The sequence below is a fragment of the Larus michahellis genome, chromosome 9, assembly GCF_964199755.1.
Source record: "Larus michahellis chromosome 9, bLarMic1.1, whole genome shotgun sequence".
NCBI lineage: Eukaryota > Metazoa > Chordata > Aves > Charadriiformes > Laridae > Larus > Larus michahellis.
Window position 1 is genome coordinate 20,737,078 of NC_133904.1, and position 22,348 is coordinate 20,759,425.

At 38.1% G+C, this 22,348-nt stretch overlaps 1 protein-coding gene across 6 annotated transcripts in view; it reads right to left on the reverse strand.

Annotated features, from left to right (window-relative positions):
- The window catches only part of SCAPER (S-phase cyclin A associated protein in the ER), a 164,389-nt gene extending 143,862 nt beyond the window's left edge, over positions 1-20,527 (reverse strand). For 3 of the 6 annotated variants that reach the window (XR_012588928.1, XM_074599598.1, XM_074599597.1), the window contains exons 1-5: positions 20,412-20,521; positions 18,352-18,427; positions 14,566-14,683; positions 7,442-7,512; positions 1,155-1,352 (exon numbers count right to left, since the gene is read on the reverse strand). Coding sequence is in view for 5 of the 6 variants with exons in the window: in XM_074599598.1 (XP_074455699.1) it covers positions 1,155-1,352; positions 7,442-7,512; positions 14,566-14,683; positions 18,352-18,427; positions 20,412-20,467 (519 nt within the window). In the remaining variant the exon portion in view is untranslated. Of the gene's footprint in view, positions 1-1,154; positions 1,353-7,441; positions 7,513-14,565; positions 14,684-18,351; positions 18,428-19,184; positions 19,303-20,152; positions 20,347-20,411 lie in introns of those variants that run through there. The other 3 variants (XM_074599600.1, XM_074599599.1, XM_074599601.1) reach the window with 3 other exon arrangements.
- Between the last annotated feature and the right edge of the window lie 1,821 nt (positions 20,528-22,348).

Sequence of the window (22,348 nt, forward strand, 5' to 3'; positions counted from 1 at the left end):
TATCTAACCTCCAAAATATGTGATAATGATACAAATACACTTCTGTTCTTCCAGTTGCAAAAGTTTAAAATGGTAATCTAATTACCATGCAAGGCTGACTGGTTTTCCTAAACCCAAAAATTCTCCAGAGAAGTTTCCTGAGCAGGAAGACAGTTCAGTAACAAAATGTTAAATTGTGTTAGGCCAACCAGCAATTTGGAAGCCTCTAGCTACTGTTCGGTTTTCAAACCTGCTTTCAATGAAATGTATTTGTACGCTAATCTCAAAGTCAATTTGGCCATGTCTGATTAAGGCAAAGAACTAGATACATATGATAAGAAAAAGGTTTACTTAAATTGATATATGTAATTTTTTACAGTGATTAGATAATCATTTCCAGAATGTGTTGAGTTTTCAGCTGTGTTTAATATGAAAACAGAAGTCGTGTCTTTAACATTTCTTTTATAATGTATTATTCTGGCTTCTCCTAACGTTTGCGCTAAATTCCATTTCTAAACAACGAATGATTTTTATTAAATGACGACGGTCTTTCTACAGATCTACTAGGAAATCATCATAAAACATAAAACAGATGCACAAGCTATTACAAACACAGGTTATTTGAAATTAGGAAGCACGCCTTACAGTGACATCCCAACCAGACATTGTTTACACTTGACCACCAAGCACTTTCTTAACGCCACAGGAAGAATTAGAAGAGTGATAACTATCACTGCAAAAAGGGAGCAATGTATAATTAAGCCACTTAACAGGAAGCAAACGAATGTGAAAAAATGCTGAATCACAACAGTGCCACCTACAGTAAAGAACATTACAGGGAAAAAATAAATAAATTGGTGTTCGGTCAGAAAAATAAAAAATAAGAACTCAAGAAGCAAAATCTGATTTCATCAAAAAACTGAGATCTAATAACATTATATACATCACTACAAGTTTCATACACTTCAAAAATTAGTCACTGCCTAAAATGAAAGAATCTTCCTAAATCTGAATAAATATGCTATCAGTTTTCCTACTTACAAGCCTTCACTAAATACAAATCAAAAAGTAAGATGTTTCTGAAGCTCTAATTCCTCTTTTGGCTTTTTTGTAAAGTACAAAAAAAGCACAATATGAGCCATGTGACAACAGACAAAGAACAGCTGAAGACTTACCTTGCATTCTACTACACTCTGATCCGATTCACATGTAACATAGATTTCATCAACTGCCCGTCTGAGATTGTCAAAAAGAAATGCCCAGTATCGAGCTCGCAGATCAACTTTTCGAGGCTGTCTTGTTTTTGTTGGGCTTTTGTCAAAGTTTTTATCTCCAGCTCCTGCTGCTGTTAATTTACAGTCTATGGTAGTGTTCTGAAAAAACAAGATACAAAGGAAAACAACAAACAGAAGTAAGATCAGGGGCTGGATTTGTGCGCAACACATTTTTTCAACATATTCAAACATTTATAAACAAGAAATTATTCAATTATTCACTGAAGACAACATCATCCCACTGATGTGAGCTTTTTAAAACTCACTTTCTTATATTAAATATAGGCAGCAGCTATGCAGAACCAGATTCTCTTTCTTTGACATTTATAACCCGACATTCACGTTGCACAACAGTACAAGATATTCTGCCTCTTAGCACATTGGAAAGTTACATTTTCTAATTAACACATCCCATATTACTTATTCTGACAAGTATGTGCATCCAGAGATGAAAATAACATTTTACTAATAATCATACCATCAATATTCCATCACAGTTAAATTCTACTACCAAGACATTACATACGACTTTATCATCTTTAAAGCCTCGTTCTACTCTATGAGCACTAGTGTCAGTGAAATGCTGATGCGGGCAGCCTTTTGATCAATATGTTATGGTTACACTGCAGAGGAGATGCCAGCAAGCACTGAATAAGTTACAAAAGGAAGCTTTCACGCTTTAGAAGACTACTTGTACTAAGGTTTCCATTCACCATACTGTTAACATTGTAAGCTCAATTCAACCCAGTGTAAGGGCTCTGCCAATGAATCAAGTTGTTCCTACTCACACCAAGCCTGAAAATGTCCTCATGCTGTTTTAAGTTGCAGTTTAACAGCTTTAACTACAACACATGTGTTTTGATCTTTAGTGTTAAAATGCAGACTAACTGATCCAGTACTGCTTTGCTGCACAGATACAGAGGACTGCCAACATGCAGCGTGACGGGGGCAGAGGGAGAACATCCAACTGTTTTCACAAACGTCCTACTTGGACGTACTGTTATGTCACCTCAAGTGTTATGTATCTGGTGACCTTGTGCGTTCAGCTTAGTCACTCATATGGGGACATGTCTCCTTGACAGATACACTGAGATACACTGTCGCTTACCTGCGCAGGATATTCCAAAGGATTCTGAAGCATGCCCATTTGGCTGAAAATAATAAATTAGCGCTTAGCCCCATGGCATTGTCCTTATTAAACTGGAAATTCTCTCCCACACCAAGAAACAGAAAAATGCTGCTCCCATGCCAGACTTCTATAAGCTTCTGCATTCCATAGTAGCCAGGTGGAAAAGCACCTCCAGTAAACACAGAGTGACACCCACCTGTGTTTTACAATGGAGGTATTAGCTACATGCTACAATACTCCTCTTTTTGGTTGTTTGGGTGTTTTTTTTCCCCATTAATGCATTCATTTTAATAGCACCTTTAATGCAGTTTTGATGCATTAGTCCACTGTGGCACAAATCTCTAGAAAAATCAATTCTTACTGGAATCCACTTGCAGAGATTATTGCAAAATCCGATTCTAAAAACTCTGCTTTTGCTGATTGAATAAAAACAATCAAACATTGCACATGCCAGTACACAGAGTTTATAATTTGAATATCTAATCACCAACTAGAAATACTGTAAATAGCAAAACATTTAACTGGGATTCAAGCCTTTTTGTCCCCTGTGTAAAAAGATGGGAAACGTTATTTCTTTGTGCCAAAAGATGAGTGTAATGGAAGGTAAGTTTATACTCAAAGACAGAGAACTCTTACAGAAAAGTCATTTCAGACCACAGCCAATATAAAGTAATCAGGAACTGTAACATAATCTTAGATGGATTTATCAATGAAAGTACTTCTAAGGAGGAATTATAATAAAATTTTAATGATTAAATATTTAGAATAGAGACCCAAAGATTGTACAAAGACTAGAGAAAATTTCCCTCATTCTTCTTAAGAGGATCTTTGGGTTTTGTGGATTCCTCTTGAATTCGGACAAATTGTGCCTAAGCTACAAAAAGTTCCCTGTATGTTTAGGAAACATATAAATGAGCTTATATTTCTCATGCTCAAATTACAGAATGGGCAAGTAGGCAATAACCAAATGATTTTTCAAGCACCGTATTTAAGAATATAAACACATTTCTTCTCTAGATTTTAGGGGCCTTATTTGATAAATTCATACCATAAACACAGCTTCCTGTTATAGGAGAACTGCACCCTGGCACGAAGATAGAACCTGCAGAACTGTTTAATAAATTCCAGAGCTCTGTTCCCTTGGCAGCCTCTCTGGGTTCCAGTCTGCTTACTCCCCCCAGCGCTCTGACTACCTGTACCACACAGCATCAAACACAGCAAATGCCGCTTTGTAATTAGGGAGGTAGACCCAGGGCTGCCAGGATGGTCATGCTCTCACCTGTGTTTGTTTTCAGATTCTAATTTTTCTGTAAGACAGGGAAGAATGGGAACCTGATCTACTACAACCACACCACCACCTCTGCTACCCTTACACGTATCTCAAAATGTTCTAAGTGTACTCCTGATGAACTCCAGCTAATGTATGCACGAGAGACACGTTCAAAAAAGCTGCATGTCACAAACAACCAGTTAGCAGGAATTTCAGAAGGGTTTCACATGTCAGAGTATTTCATATTTTTTCTTCTATGACGTAAGAGTCACCTCAAAGAACAGCGTGGAGAAAAGATGCTCCTTAGCTGAGGCCTTGTATATAAACCTTTAAAGCAAAGCTTATACTGGCTAATTTACAGCTCCTTTAAAATACAATTTACAATGACACAACCTTAACTACAGAATCATAAATAGCTATATTAAAATAACAGTGCTACCTTTTGCTGCCTGTATTTATAAAATGTGACCTTACTAAAGTGACTAGGTTTCTATGCGTTTGGCAAATATTGTTGATATAAAGGATCAGTTGCTTTGGAACAGGAACCATGCATAATTCCCCCCATTTGAAAGATACATTTTTTCAAATGTATCTTTAAGACAGTGTCATGGAATATGTTTTTATATTTAGTAATAAATGTTTTCCACCTTCTATATTTGGCATCCATTTATCAACTCTTTTATGTCAGCCATATTTTAATTAGGAAAACCACATGCTGAACTGCGTTAAGTACTACTGTAACTTGTAGCAGTTCCATTATTACCCCGTAAGCAGATTTCCAGTGTCTAAGTAAAACCTAAGCAACATTTACAGTTACTCATATTCCAGCAGAACACCTTTGAAAGGATGCAAACCCCTAAACTACCAAATTTATCGGACACCATCACACAAGCAGGTAAGCATTAAGTCGGTGGTTAGTTAATAAAAATAATATTTTAAGTTCCCAGTGCAAATCAGTTCTAACACCATACATTTGAATTTGTCACAGCCTGGTACCTGCCACTCAAGGAAACAGAAGTCAATTTTCAGAGAAGAACCCAAATTGTGTCCCATGTTTGGCACTTCAGTCTCCAGAAATTCCATGAAAAAAGATGAAACTCAGCAAGCTACTTCCAAATTTAATCAAGTCTGTCTGGCAGCAACTATAATGAAATGAAAGCTAGTACTTGCTTAAATGGAAGAGTTGCAGCAAAGACTACTTTTAATATAAAGATACTACTAATATTTTATACAGACTACTATATTCTGTACAAAGATTTAACACAAGCACCAAAAAATTACCAGGATTTCTGTGTTAATCTGTATATTGTTCAGCAGAATCTTTACCTGGAAGCATCTTAAGTAAATTTTCCAATGAACCAAACTAACCTTTCACTTTGAAAAGCAAGAAATGCTGGATTAGGTACAGACTTTTCAAGACTGTAGTTTCTGTGCTGATGTACAGCTATAGCTTTATTATTCTTATTCATCCTTCCTGGAATGAAGTTTCAATTAAACAGTATTTATTAGAAGTGCATACTTCTGACCAGATCATATATTTCAGTGTCATGCTCAGGTTGAGAGTGATGCAATAGTGAAATTCGATTTCCAGAGATGATCATCTCTCAATCTCCCTGGTATTCCGAGGGAACATAGGGACACCGGACAAAGTATTTCTAACAGTGTAGTCTGCAGAAAGACTATGTGACGATCCCGTATCTCCACCAAGAAGGACCTACACCCAAGCCACATAAGCTCCACCTACATCGTTGTGCCTTGCGCTTCCAACTAACTCTTGACAGATTTTTCACTTTGGTTTGTATTTGAGGCACAAGCCTCTTTCCACTGGTAAGACACAAGGACACAGAATTAAGTTCTTCTGAGCAGAGTTCTAAAGCTACAATCCTGCAAACATCTACACCCTTGGCCTTTGACAATACACTTATCCAAAATTTAACCTACGTTCAACAACTTTCCAGACCATCGCACATTACAAAAAACAGAAATAATAAAAAAATCGTAGTGTTTTCAAACACACCAAAAAATAGCTTGCCTTGGCCTCCCCCGACCCTCAAATAACATGCGTGTTTACCCGAAGTGCAATAATGGCTTATACAGACACGATCTAGCAGGCCTACACAGAAGCTTGTCATCACTAGAACAAAACCCACCTCAGAACGGCAAAGATTCAGAGGGTTCATATTATCTCACTTGTAGTGAGAGGTAAAACCTTCAGCTGCAGAAAATGCAAAGCTTTTGTGCCTTTGAAGTTAAGAAACAAGGCAATATTCCTTCTTTCATCTGAAGTAACTCAGTGTGGATGATAAAAGTAACATGAAAACAGAATCTTTTTTTTTTTTCTTTTCCAAAATAGTTTCAGTAACTTGCCTTGGAGATCTGGGAACTATGAATTGCATATTTATTCTCAGGATGCCAAAATTTATTGAATGTAGATTTGCCAGCACCCTACCAAGACGAAGATGAGGTTGATAAGATCACATGAAAGAGTTCTTGAAAGTTTATTTTCTTGAGATTAGTGGCGCATTAATATGCAAAGCAAAATTAAAACTGAAGGCTCAACAAAAGTAACCAAAAAAGCCACCAATTTACAGCAGTATCCAGTGTCCGAAATGCAGCAGAAATAAAGGTGCTGAAAGCCAAATTGAAGTGACAAACGCATAGACACACGGCAGCCCATTTCAACCCTTAATTGTAATCAATAGGAATGCACTGTTTTACAATACAGTTTTAGTATAGCAATCCCACACAGAGCCACTGAATAACAATCAAGTATTCTCCTGAAAATGCATTATTTACTTAATCCCAAGAGAGGAAAATGGACAGAACCCAAACTACATAGCGCACTACTCTTACACCCAAAAGGTTCTGAGAGTAAACCCTTACAGGGAGCCCCAACTATATCAATAAAATTCCACCTTCACAGAACAAGAAAACCAGGATCCACAGTGTTTGTAACATGCTAGTACGTGAAGAGAGAACACGAGTTAAACAGTTGCTAAATTAAATTGGGAAAATAACATGCCTGTGTTTTAAAGATGCAAATACATCTCTATGGAAGCAGAGCATTTTTTTCCTTTTTTTTTTTTCCCCCCAAAAAATAACATCTTCCATATACCATACTATCAAAATCCGACAGACTATCTCAAAATACTAAATGGATAAAGCCATACTAATGGCTAAATCCATTAATCAAAGAAAAGCAACTGTTAAAAATATTAAACATGATGAAATTGAGGTATTACTTTATTAATGTAACAGAAGTTGTCAGTCACATAAGAAAGACATGAATAAAAATAAGAGCAGTTTCTTCTTGACACTTCTCAGTTGGACTTGCTTTCCAGTCATAACTCTCAGAAATTTTACTCATCTGGACTAATTTTTTCCAAAATAGGATATACTGACTTCAGCCATTAATACAGGACATCAAGAAATAAAGCATTTCCTTAAATTAGAAACTGGGCAGAAAGGTAGCCTTTGCATAAGCAGCATGTTTATAGGAAGAATATCCTGTATTATTTCATTGAACAGCACTTTCCTTAAAATAACTTTAATGCCAAAAAGTCATGCATCCAGAGCTTAGGAAGTGCCAAAAGTAAAGGCTGAGGAAGATAACCTAAATTCTGGCATTTTTTAACTTCTGAATACTTGACTTTGAAACTTGTATGCTTTAAAAATACAATGTATGCACAGTTCTACATATGTATTATTCAGCCAGTAACGTATCAGAGATATCACAAAACATTTTTATGTCATAAATTTAATGTCATAATAAAAAAAATAAGCAGATACCTGTTTTGCAGTCTTGTGTGTTCCTTGAGTCACCCTCTTTGTTTTTCCACCAGATTGCCATTTCGATTTTCCTGTGGAAGAAGAAACTGTTTAAATCAACAATACAGCATTCTAAAACGCACACATCTCATCTTGCAATGCACTGATATGGGTACAATTTATGAGTTAAGAGGTTTGTAAAATTGTGTATTCCAAGTGTATATTCCACAGTTCAGAATGTGGATAATGCCAGAAGACACACAGAAAATGAAAAAAATTACAAAGAAAGGCAAGAATTACAGACTTCATTAAACAAAGATAACACACCTTTAAGTGCTCAGTGCCTCTGAAAATCACATCATTACAATCTACAGATCCAATATGACACTAGTTTTCTATTTAGATTAAAAAAGTCTGCTCTTGAATGATTGTTTAATCAGATATTACAGAATTAAAACAAATAATATCTTTCTTAGGAAAAACAAATGCAGTAATTTAGTTTTTCTCAAACTGTTCAAACAACCTACCAGTAGATCTAGGTATTTTCTGCCAAGAAAGATGGGTAAAAACAGAATTTAGGACTGGATTTAACCCACCTACATTTAGGTAGCCAAAGGAAGAGAGAAAAACATTCACAGAGCATGAGTCAGTCCCCTGAAGATCTGAAATGCCTTCTCAAACGTACCTGTCTCCTTCCACTGCTTACACGAACTGACTTTAGCAACGATGCTTCAAATCAGTTTAAATTCCCACAGTCAGAAAGGATGATTTCAGGCCTCAGTGCTGTGATGGTGGTAATTTCTTAACTGATTAATGAGTTATCTTTGCATAGATAAAGTTGTGTTACCCTAGACCTAACTGACATGTTTACATTTCATCTTTGAGATTTGTTATGGGGTAATTAAAACAAAAAGATTTTAAAGTTATTCCTACAACTTAGCATCTAACTTGCACAATGTGAAACTCACAGGATCCAATTACCAAAAACGTAAGCAAGTTAAGACAAAACACTAACTAAGGCAAGAATACTCTCCAGCACAGATTATATCTAAGTAAAAGTTTCGAGATTATTTAGCTGGATGAAGCCAAGCAAATAAATGTATTAGTTAAATATAGTTCCTTCCTAGACCATGAAGATCATTCTTGAATTTCAGAATTGTCCAGTTGAGTTTTTAACAGTTCTTAGGCCAATTGCCCTAACACAGTCCAGCTGTTTTACATTGCTCTGGTTATGTAAAGCAGCTGTAAACCTGTCTTAATCAAGCAGTTGTACAGCTGGTTTGCATCATTGGCTATTCCAGGGAACAAGGCCTTTAATTTTAAAACAAATTAAAAATTATTTGCTTGATAATTCATTTTTAAAATGCTGCATTAGCCAAAACAACAGGTACAAATTAATATATTGAACTCAATTTAGCAGAATTCAGGAAAAAATTTGATTCAACTACCGTACGTATAAAAACTTCCTATTCACTAAAAAGCTTAAACTGCAGGTCAGTTCCATGTCCCATTTATGATAACTGAAATATTCCGATCACCAAAATCTCTCTTCTGACATGATTTACATTCTGCAAAGACAAGATTTTGAATGCAATGGCATACAGAACTTGCACAGTGAAAAAGCTTGCAAACAAATATGGGTATGTTAAAATTAAAAAAGGGCCAGATGAACACACAAAAAAAGTTGCAGTCTCTTTAGATTCTACAAAAACTAATCCATCACCTAAGAGTGGAGAAATGTCTGAACAAGTCCCCTGTAAAGACAAAAATCAAGTTTTCAGGCACTTTCTCTATAAGGCAGACATTTAGATAAAGTAAAACTTTAAATACCAGGTTTTGCAAACTTAAAACCAAATAGTGTGTGGCAAGGACCTATTTTTTCTGAAGGTATATGGGCCAAAAAGTTTTTTATTTCAACAGCAGCCATATTTCCGAGCTTTATTATTCTTTTTCTTTTATAAGTGCCTCTGGTTCTTAAAAGACATCTTCCTTTCTGCTTTTGTCCTTTTATCTTCACAAGTAGTGACAACACAAGAGCACTGCTCAATGGTTATGTGTATGTTCAGTGACTACCAGGGTGTAACTATACAATACTAGCATTGCTATGAGATGCACAAGCACTCAATGACATATGAAGGGCATTACCTGCTAGGAATTTACTGAATTTTAAGAAAAGAACAATAGCAACCAAAGATGATAATCTCATTAGCTATTAAGTTGCCAATGTGAAATATACAAAGTAGCAAAGTTTTGCAGCATTCAGGGACCTACAGTCATATTTTACACTTGAAGTCCATTTCCTCTCTCTCTGGTAATTAAGTATGAAGCACACAGAGTTTATGATTTGTGAAGACTTCCTGTCACAAAAAGCTGAGGTGCTACTATCTCCAAAAAAGCACCACTGATAAATTATTTTCAAAAGCTATAATTTATACTAACAGTCTCAAAAAATCATCCCAAATGGGCAAGCATTCTGTTGTTTTCTGTTGTTTTCCGCCAGCTCTTATGCTCAGTGTGATAAATCCAGTTTGTCACATCTCTTCTTCCATATTATCTATAAAACCTGTAAGACGGTCAGTCTACGTTACAGTGCCATTGCTACATATAACCAGTCTGTACACCACAATCTATTTTACTAGCCCCAACTGGGGCAATTGTCCATCCTAAGAAATATTTTTGCAAAAATGAGGCTTGGATAAGACCTGGTTGTCCGAATCTCATGGAAAGTAAGGGAGAGGCACTCGCCTGGGGCAAGCAACCAGATGAGACTAATTATTTTTGACCCCTTAATTGAGGAAGCGTATTGAAGTTTCTAATATTATTATAACCCATATCTTTTTAAAAATTTGTAGAGCAGTAGTAGATATGATTTTTCTAGCTGTACAGTGCTAAGCATCTGGAATGACTGCCTTCAAGCATGGATAACCAAAATTATCCATATTTTTCCACCTCCAGATTGAATTACAGCAATATATTTTTGCATAAAATTACTTTTACAAATCACTGACACTGCCTCATCCAGAATATAATGGCCCTGTATTCACCTACCATGGCTTCCACTCATTTCAGTGAAACTGAAGGTTTGAAACTTACGAGCCCTAAAGGGTACCCTTCCCTTCATGTTATATTCTGCCAGTTATAACCAGATCCAACGTTGTTAGGGCTCACACACAATGTTTTCAGTCATGACTCTTACAACTTCCTTACTTGGCCAAAGAGAGCCAAGTTTCCTGACTTTCATCACATACTGCAAAACCTGTTTGCTCCATCAAGCTCTTGCTAAAGGAGCAGATTATACTGCAGGCTCCCCAAAGTGTGCCAGGTACCTTTCAAGCAATAAAATATGTTTCCTTACCCTGAAACGCTTCATCCACAAATGAATTCTATATGGCGAGAGCCCAGATGATTTTAAGCAAGTAGGAAATAAGAAAGGAACCGTTGCAAATACAAGATTTTCCATTTTTTTGACGCATCTCTTAAAGTTCCAAAGGTATGTTAACTTCTATTAACATTTATATGTCAAGCCTCTGGGATGTCTTAACTATCACTAATATCATAGCTGAAATTTTGTAATAAGATTTGTGTAGTGCTTATCTGCATGCAGTGCCTCTAATTTCATACTAGGCATATAAAATAATTACAAAGAAAAAATTCTGAAAACCTCTATTAGAATGATCACAGCTTTTCAAGGTGGGCAAGAACAAAGTGACTGCGATAGGCAGTGGCCATAGGTTTGGAACGCAAATTTAATTCTGGAGACAGAATATCAGACTAGTGAATTTTTCACAGTTAAAGACTCTCCTCCTAGGACACAAAGTCAACTGTGCTATTAGTTAGTCTATCCAATAGAATCTGCTGCATATTAATGAATTCTGTGAACAAATATTTTAATTTTAATACCTGAAATGTGTTAACAATCACTATCTCTTCTAGACCACTGCCACTATGTTTTGTATTTTCTCATGTTGTTGATCTGTATTCATAACTAGAATTTCAGATCTGACATAACAAGGGTGCATGCTGCTCCAAAACATGTAACAGAAGTGCCACATGCCATTTCAGAAATCTCTCTCATTTTTAAGGAAATATTCCCAATTGCCAGGAACTATCTATTTCCATTAAGGAATCTGAAGGTTTGGGCTACAATTCTTTTCATTATTGCTCTTTTACTCATATCCTCTATATAAAATACACAAGTCTTTCAGAGGAAAAATTAAATGGTAAGGAGGACACAATCACACAATCCTTAAAGGAAATAGAAAAAGAAAGGACACAAACTAAAAAAATTAACCCAGCATTTTAATTTATCAGCCCTCTCTAACACTACCACTAGTAATTGCGAATGCCCATACCTTCACTGTTTCTGCAGAAAAAAAAATAATCTGATAATGAATAGCAGTATATAATACAAAATGTTAAATCGCACACTGCTACTGCCAAAGCAATACCTCTGAACATTATGAGCAGAAGAAACTGCCCAAAGACAAAATTCTGCTTTGTACAGAAGAGTTGCAGGATTGGCTCAGGCAACCTGAACCTTTGGCCTGATTTACACAACTCCTGAACGAGTTAGAACTGTCCTAATTCATAATATTGCTGTATCATTCCTCAGGGACAAAACGCACATTGAAAGCTCAGCATAAAATGAATCAGAGCTCACTGACACCAACATATATACCCTCTATGCCAAGACAAGGGTCAAGTGGTAAAGGATCTGGCTCTGCCAGACTTTCATTAGCCACAAGTTCCCTTCCACAGAAAAATTTTCCATCAGGCAATTATCATCAGATTCTTTGTATTGTGCAAAAAGGTCAGGCTATGATTTAAAGAAGAATTTTTAAAAAGAAGAAATCACCAGTGACAAAAAGTTTAAAAATTACAATGGTGCTAATACAACCAAAAGAAGGAAATGAATATACCTACTTAGATTTTAATTATCATACATAACATCTATTTAATGAAGGCTAAAAATTCACTTTTACATTCATTCTTCATGTTTTGTTAGAAAACATTAGAGCAAACATTCATCTACAACTCACACTCATTTTTAAGGAAAAAATCTTACTTGAAAGTTTCTAAAAGAATATCATAAGCAAGGTAGTATTAAAAAATAGACTCTTCAAACAGAAATTGAACCAACTCACAAGTAACTCAAAAATACTCTTAGAAATATACTCCATGTTCCTTTCGCATATACACTCAGTCATATTACTACCTTGCCCAAAAGTGTAATTCAGAATCTATAAATACTTTGGGCCTCAATTCTATTCCGCTTAAGTGACATATATGACTAGTCCAATAATATCAATGGATCTATGAAAATACTCAAGACCATGCAGGCAAATGTAAGACTAGCAGATAGATAAATGCATCTTCTGGAGACAGACGTAAACAAAGCTGTCACAAGAACACACAACTGGCCCACTTAAGAAACCCACATATTCATGATAATGCAGTCGCATGTAGGTTGCAAGCTGGGAGGTACGCACTCTACTTGGTCAGATTATGCTCAAATCTTAAATTATTTCCATTTTCTCTTCCTACATGTAGCTAACAAAGATTCACAGCATGTTTTTCTGCTGACCAGCTAGTGCTTACTAAAAATGCCACTATACAAAATGTACTAAGATGGCTGGGACAACACTGAAGTAAAAGGATCAGAACATGAAACCAGAGCTTGTAAATGTGGACAACTGTAATTAGATTTTGGATGTTTAGCTGACAAACATAAATTAACCACCATTCTGCCTGCAACTGTTCAACAGAAGTACAGCTATGCCTTTGAAACTGAATGCAATTTCCTTAAATTGCACCTATACAAATGTCCATGTACAAACATCTGAATAGGTTTTCAAGCAACACTTTGTCTTCTGTGACTTTAGACTTTTCAGCTTTAAAAAGAAAAAAAAAAAAATCACAAATACAACTTAATGCATAAAGCAAGCCAAAGACATTTTAAACTTTGCATCAATTTGCTTCAAATATAGGGTTAATTTTCTTGTAACTTAGTGTCCTGGTCTGAGTGACACAGGACTAATTTCTCTTCCAATGCCTGGGAAAACTGCTCTTTTAAAAGACAATAGCATCTGAATTTGTGAAAATATTTACTTTATAGCCAGCTATAGTATGTGGGTTTCAAGGTCTCGGTGTTTTTCAGTTTGTCAGGCGTGGGGATGAAGAGGAGCGAGCATACCTGGGCACTTGACCAAGCTGTCCAACAGGATTATTTTATACCATGAATATGACATTCAATATAAATTAGAACTTTTAGGCACTCCCGCCTAAGTCTCAAAAGCAGCAGCACCTGCACAGGGACATGTGAGCTACAAAAATATTTCAGACGAAGTCCTCAAAAACAGCATTCTGTCATCTGGAACAGCTTGAGCTGTATAAAAATTTAAGTCAGTTCCTGGCTTCTTAAGGCATCATACCACAAGAGAATATTACAACAGTAACAAAACTGTTCTGACGCCTTGTATTATGGAAAACTGTCCCACATACCACCTTCCTTAAAGATTCTTCACAGATGTTTACCAAAGACTGAAGTGATACCAAAAGAAACTTCCAACCATTTGTTTCAGAGCACAGAGAGCAATTTGTTGGACTGTTCTAAGCCATCCCTACAGTTCTGAATTCCCAAGTTACAAGACATGAATTTAAGACAACATTATATTACACAAGTATCTTGATAATATCAGCAAGACAGAGCAATGTTAAATGTTACAGACAAAATGAAAACAGTTTTTAATCTGTCACTGTGAAGGTTTTATAAAGCGATCTGTCAACTGCAGGGTGCACTTAGGAAAAAAGCTTTAAAATTATACTATGGTTATTAAGCATTGAAACAGGCTGCCCAGGTAAGTGGTTGAGGTACCATCCCTGAGAGTTTTTAAAAGACAGGCAGACATAGTGCTTAATGATATGGTTTAGTGATGGGTTTTGTCACAGTTACCTTGATGGTTGGACTAGATGACCTGAAAGGTCCCTTCCGACCTAGGCATTTCTGTAATTCTATGTACACTAAAAATAAACATTTATTTTTTTGTAGAGGAATTCTATGTAAGAAATATGTTTCCAAGCAAGCACCTCCAGAGGACAAAGGGACCGAAGTGGAAAAAGCTGGTGGCAGACTGTTGAATACATACCATCATCCTCTTTGTTTTCCAGTGGAACACTCCATGCAATTAGGTTCCTTGCTGTACGTCCCTCTTCTGCAACTATTTTCCGCACTTTGTCATGGCTATTAGAGCGTTGGAAGGAAGCCTGAAAACAAGAAATACAAGTGATGGAAAAAAAAAATATAAATTTTTGTTTTGATATATTAATTTCATCCAATATGTGCGTTCAGTACCCTAATCCAGTGGGTACTGAATTTTCCTCAAATATCCGAAACAGGTGTACTTATTCACTTTCACAACGATTTTTCTGCATGACAACCAGACTGATTCATCAACATGACATGAGAGTTACTACCCAGCCCTCAGTATGTGTACATCTACACACCACCCATTTTTAACCTCCGTTGAATTGATTGTCAGTGCTGCTAGAGCATAACAGCAGACTTCACAAATGTTTTAGTTACCTTGTGTTAATTAGAAGTAATTATTCAAGATAAAAGCTGCATGAAACCAAAATACATATGTTAGCTGACCGAAGAGAGCCTGGAGAAAGGCACAGGATTTATTGGAATTGTCTGAAAAGTATGAAAACCCCAGCTCTCTTTCACTGAGAGGACAAGAAATCAGGAAGTATTTCCTGGCAAATAAAGTTAGCTGTTATTACTAGAAAGCTACAGCTGTTCAAAGACAGAATGAGAGGCCCTGAGGATGAACTTCATTTACCTAATAAGCATATTGCTTTGCACTTGCAAAATATACCATCTCAGACCTTTAAGACTGATTAAGAAATACTTGTATCAAGTGACAAATGTCAATTAGATAAAATCTTGCCTCTTCTACAGCATACCAAGTTATTCCTCAGAAAATAATTTGAAACAAAGCCAAACTATATACTGTAATGCTAAATTTATGTACCGTGATAGCACAAAACTGCTGACCAAGCTACCTTTAAACACGGGCAAACTTAACCACAAAGAAATTACATAAATCTAAACATTATTTCGGGCACAAACAGACTGATTTTCTATAGTAAAAATCAGAAGATGCATTTTTCCTCTTTTTGTTCTTACCATCACATGACTCAAGCCTGCAACCACTTTGTTTTATAGTACTAGTACATACTTAGAAAGAAAATACAGTAAAAATTAATATAGCAGATTAGTAGCTATAATTTATTAAGTTGGTAGGAAACACAAAACAAACGAGAAACTGCTTTTACTTCAATGCTTATATAGTAGTATTTAACTTAGGTTTCTCTCATTCCAGATGTCCTCGATTGCTTGTTTCAAAGCCACAGTGTGCCATCTAGCGCTCCACTGACCTACCTAGAGATATCACCATGTAAAACAACAAAACCAAAGACAAAAAGAAGTCACTGCTGTATTGGAAAACCTAGGGAAATAAATAAAGCAAATTATATATTTTGGCCCAAAGAAAGCAAAGCAAAGCACATAAAAAAACAGGATCTGTACTACACTGGTTCTAGTCTACCCGTATTCTATATAACTAATTTCCTATTCTCACTAGGAATTTGGAGTAAGAGTGACCATTTCTGCTGAATCAAGTTTCGTTTGGCATTTTAATCCCTTGTTGCTTAACAGTACACTTTCTATCATCGGTCTAAGAGTCAAAGATCCACAAATGTCACATAACTTTTAAAAACACTTTAAACTACTGTAAAAACTCCCAATGCAAATACGTGTGGTAGTCTACATCAGAAGAGAGTCAAATAATTTTAACTTAATCACCTATGAAACATGTCTGTCTTACAAGAAGAATGTTCAGGCTACATTTTGCATTAATTTATTTTCAAATCTTCAAAAAAGACCCAAACACTCACCATAGCTGGAAGTAAAGCTAATCTATGGCATCCCCAACTGCCAAAACCAAAGTAAACAAATACATCTTTCCTCATTTACTGCATCTTTTCTTTCAAATTCTCCACCAGCAGACAGTGTTCACTCAGCATCATCTATGTAATATTTAACTATAGCTTTCCTACAGCACAAACCCACTCATTCTTGCCATACACAGAAGATTTGGAAACCATTTGAATTTTTTTTCTTCCCTATTATTTTTTATGCTGTTTTTATGCTGAAATGTTCTATTTCATCCTTCATCAGTCTTCCACGCTTACCATCCCTATTCCTTTAATCTTTTTTATCATGTTTTCCAGATCTCAGATTTCAAGTTTTCTGAATCTGAGCACTTAGGGTTTTCTCTTCCAGATTGTCTCCAACTGATTCACACATGTCTTTGAAATACAATGTCCAAAAGCAGATACAAATACTTCAGTAAAGCCTTTCTCAATGATAAACACTGTGGACAGGTTATTCACGTCTTACAGATGATATTCCCATTTAATCATCTCAAAATGATGATGGGTATTTTTTTGCAATATGATACTACCTTTTCATCACTAATGATATAACACATATGTCATAACATATCACACATAAATTAGCACAACTTATACAGTCACAGAATAACAAAGCCTGGAAGGGACCTCTGCAGGTCTAGTCCAATCCCCAAGTCTCCATCCCCTGGTCAGAGCAGACCCAACTCAAATATATAATATATCATAATAAGAGATATATAAAATACATATATATAATAGATATAAGCAGAATTTCTCTTTTGCACCTGCGACCCTCTATAATCCCAAGGTTCCTTTATGAACAACTGCTGCTAAGACAGTTGTTTTCCATCCTTATTTCTGGAGGTCATTACTCCCATGTAAGTGTAAAACTTTGCATTAGTCCACACCAAACTGACTTGTAAATTATTTTGTCTATTTTTTTTACAAGCCAGAAAAGCTTTTAAGGAAAGCAGAAGTATCTCAACATGACATCTCCAAGTACTTTATATCATGAAACTGGAGTCTGACTTAAAATTCTTGTCTCTGTAAGTTAGATGTCAGTCAAAAGAAAACAACAAACCCTTAAAGGAGGTCTTAACAGGACAGTTAGCAACAGTGAAGTGTACAGCCACAAAGAAGTGCAAACTATTGTGCCAAAGGCCATACTGCGTATCAACACGGTCTTTGCATTTGACTAGACAAGAGCAAGCTTTAATACCCTCCTTCATACGAGTGAAGTGATACCGATGCATAGGTTTTCGACAACTTCCTCAACCTGATCCCTTCCCTATTTGCTACTCCATTATCCAAAGAAGTTACCTTCTTCAAAGTGCTCTAGATACAATCATTTAGGTATGTTGCATGTTAGGTAAAAGGAGTGACTACAAATTTGTTTAGCCTTAAATAGAAGATTTTTGTTATTTAGTCTGTACTGCTTCTTTGCATGGCTATGAATATTAAAGGACCTTTTATGAGGATTCTTGATTTAATGGTGTTCATAGTATAAATATACTGCTGTAAAAAAACCCACCAATTTTATCCATTGCATTCTCGAAGACAGTTAATTCAGTTCTAACCTCAGCTACATCAAAGAACACCACCCTATTACTGTAACCAAACATTATGGTCCTACACTAGAGCACAGGTCGGATGAAAAAAGATTAAAATGGGAATCAGCTGAAACAAATGTCCTAAAGTGCGAAAAACCTATATGCTGACAGAACTGGAAATGACGCAAAACCAGAAGAAATACTCGAATTTCTTCCACAGTAAAATTCATTTTTGAAGGTTTCTCATCTTGGCATTAATAAATTAAAGTCATTCATTTTCTAGAATCAATACTTTCAGAGAAGGTACAAATGAAATGATTTATCAATGAATTCCAACATGAAAAATCAGTTTTTCTTGCAGCAGGAAAAACCCTACCCCGCTGTTACAGCAGCTGAATGTCTTACCATCGTGTTATAGCCTTCCTCCACATCAACAGGCTCACTTATTACATTTTTGGATGACCCCATTGAGTTTTCATACCTGTGTCAAAATAAATGCAATCAATTATTTTCACTTAATCCACTTTTAAAATTAATTTTAGCTTCTTAGCAGCATTTAGGTCATGGACATCAGATGAACACAGTAAGGTTTTCAGAAGATTGTTTTATTTGTAGTGTTTGCACTGCTCCTTATTAAAAGTAGCCAAAGGCCCAAGAAGAAAAAAAAAGAATAACTTACAGAAAACATAAACGTATATGTAGTAAGATAGTAAGCAGTACAAAGAATATTAAAACTTTAAAACAAGTAATTGCATGGACTGCTCTACAATAGTGAATAATAAGCAGAATAATCTTTCCTATGAGGGAGAGCCAGGCAAGTTGATTATTAGTTCAAAAAGAAAAATGAATCAGAGACATACTAAGAAATTGGTATCAGATAATTAGTGGTGAAGAAAATAAAATGGAAAACTTCTGTTCTCGTTTTAAAAAAAGATGTCATGATTCCTGTAGAAGTCAACTCTAAGAAAGTGAATACTTCAGTCCAGTTTTGAACTACAAAACCATTGCCACAAATGCAAGTGCACACGACTAAATATTTATAGGTTTATCAGAACACTGACAACGATACTGAAATAAAACTAAACCCTCAGCTTCAAGGTTGGCATAAATGCTAGCCAGCTACTGATTAGAGTGCGAACACTCTCCTGCAACAGTTCTTATTCTGAAGAACCAGACGCTAACCAGAAGTTAAAGACACTTCTAAATTATCAGAAATTAGGTAACATAACAAGATTAACCTTTCATCAGATCCAAAGTTGGATTTTGTTGGTCTTTATCAGTAACGATACTGCTTTCAGTGAGCTGTTCACTTGTTCTCATATTACATCTTGTATTCCTCACAAATGGCTGGGTTTTCTAAAAGTAAATAGCCAAAACCTATGTCAACAAACAGGCAGTTGTTAAGATTTGCACTCGTTTGTATCCTTTAAGACAACCTAGTGAGCTTATCAAAACGGAAACGTTCTGCAGTTGGTCAAAGAAGCCGAGTTCTTGAAAACAAATTAAGAGTGTGTTTCAGCATCACTTCAGACATCAGGACAGGCCCAGCATGAGGAGTCCTCAACCACTGAGCTACCTTAGAAAACCGTGGTTTTGCCCACCAATTTAACTCAGTTAGAATCAAGGTGGAATAAAAGCTCAGTACATTGACACGTATTTGGGGAAAAAACCTGAGGGGCCAAGTATTTTCCCAGTACAGGAGGGCATTTGTAAATAATTTGGAAACAAGAACCTGTATTTAGAAAAACACGTAGAGAGGGGAAACCCTACCCCTGAGCAGGCTGCACGACCTACTGTTCTCTCAGCTTTTGTAACCATGATTTTCTCTCCAACAGCAAAGGAAGGCCACCAGTTTAAACTATGAACTCTGTTAATAGCTTTTAAAATGGAAATACTTATACACCTTATAGCAGTTTTTAAGAGTTTACAGTGAATTTCCTCAGAGAGTGTTCCTGTCCCTTCCATACACAGAAGACTAGACAAGCAGAGAAATCTCCCTCAGCCTCAGCAGGTTCCTTCACAGACTCATTTCCCTGAGGTTTCCTCACAGACCCCGCTCACGACGACGGGCAGGGGTGACGCGGGAGACCCTAATTCGGAGGGGCAGGTCCCCTCCACCCGCCGGGCCGAGGCCGGGCTCCCGCGGGGCACACCCGCGGGCTGCGGAGCCCGGCCAACCTCCCCCACAGAGCGAGGCCTAACCCACCGGCCCCGCTCGCCGCCACAGGCTTCCTGTAACAACCAGCCTCACTCCTTCCCCCGGCCCCGCGCAGAGCCGGGCCGGGCCGCCCGGGAAGGCCGCGGGCCCGCAGCCGCCCGCAGGGGCAATGCCTGGGGGCTTCGCGGGGCGGAGGAGGGGGTGAGGGCTGGCCCGCCGCCATCTTGCCCCGCCGTCGCCCCGCGCCGCCCTGCCCCGCCGCCGCGCGCCCCTCCCCCGCGCCGGGACGCGCGGAGCGGCCACTCACGCTCTCCGCCGCGCTGCGCCGTCCCGCCCGCGCGCGTCCCGCCGCGGTGATGTCATCGCATCCCGCCGCCAGCGGCCGCCCGCCGCCGTGTCTGTGGGTACCGTCCCCCCCGCCCCGGCCCGGCCGGCCGCGCATGCGCCATCCGCGCCGGTGAAGGCAGTGCCCTCACCTTGACCGCCTGGCGGGGGCTGAGGTGATGGCAGTGGGTCCCTCAGCACCGAGTCCTCACCCCACCAGTGAGGAGCTGGGAAAAGCGAGAACATCGAGTGTGTGCAGCAGCTGGGCAGCAGGGCGGGGGAGGGGATTCTGCCTCTCTGCTCCACGCTGGGGAGACCCCCCTGCAGTGCTGCCTCCAGCTCTGGGGACACCAACAGCAGAAGGACATGGACCTACTGGAGCGGGGCCAGAGGAGGCCACAGAGATGCTGTGAGGACAGGCTGAGAGAGTTGGGGGTGTTCAGCCTGGAGAAGAGAAGGCTCTGGGGAGACCTTAGAGCCCCTTCCAGTCCCTAAAGGGGGCCTACAAGAAAGCTGGAGAGGGACTTTTTACAAGGGCATGTAGCAATAGGACAAGGGGTAATGGCTTCAAACTGGAAGAAGGCAGATTTAGATTAGACATCAGGAAGAAATTTTTCTGAGTGCGGTGAGCCCCTGGCCCAGGTTGCCCAGGGAAGCTGTGGCTGCCCCATCCCTGGAGGTGTTCAAGGCCAGGCTGGATGGGGCTTTGAGCAGCCTGGTCTGGTGGGAGGTGTCCCTGCCCAGGGCAGGGGGTTGGAAGTAGATGATCGTTACGGTCCCTTCCAATCTAAACCATTCTATGATTCTATGAAAACGGGACCTAATCCTGGTGTTTAACACTGGTGAGGTGTGAGCAAGGGTGCTGCCTCTAGCTTGGGCACCATACTTGGAGAAAGATGGGGCTCACGTGGAGAGGCCAGTCCTTTTCTGAGGCCAGGATCTGAGGCCTGGAAAACATGACTTGTGAGGAAATATTGGACAACTTGAATCTATTCAGCCAAAAGAGAAGACAAAAGGGGATGTGAAAGGAGTGTTCAAGCATGTAAAAGCATGGTTGTGAAGAGAAAGAAAATAATCCATTTTGCCCACTGTGACAGGAATGATGAGAAGTAAGAGGCCTAAATTGCAACCAGGACAATTTAGGTTGCTGTCTCTAAAACATTAATACAAAGATTGGAATTGATGGCTTGGGAGGTTATACATGCTTCAGTTGAAGTCTCCAGGAACAGCAGCGCAAACATCTCTCAGAAATGGCACGTATACTTCACTCCATCTCAGCCCAGAAAGCTGAGCCAGGTGGCCCCTGAAGGTCCCATCCAAATCCTTTACACTGACATTGTTCAATAACGAGCTTGTTGATTATTTATCAGGCAGTTGTCTCAGTTTTCACAACTGCCTCTTTGGTCTGTGGCTGAGCTGAGCACCGTGGCACTGGGCCTTGCATCAAATCCTCCTATTCTGGTTCAATGCCACATCGGATACCACATCAGAAGAGTGTCATTTTATAACCTATTTCCTCAGATATTAATAACTGCACTAAATGCAAAGAAGTAGAAAAACAGGTCTGTAATGTCTGCAGAGTCTAAAATACTTCAGGATGCTTTGTGCAAGGTGTTACGAAGCAATTAATTAGAATACTCAGAAAGTCATATTTGGGTACTAGTAAAGCAAATTACTGCCATTTTGAAATCCAAACAGAGTATTTGAACCTGATTATCTTAATAAGTAAATTGTTGCTCAATTTTTTCCCTTACTTAAATCCACATGCCAAAATCCAACAACTTTATGGAAGAAGGAAGAATAATCATTGCATGCAGGTCTTTGATGCACTTAACTGTCTGGTATGCAGCTTAAAAAGTTTGCATGCGATAAAAACAATTAGGAGAATATGTCAAAATGGAAGCCTATCTAAATAAAGCT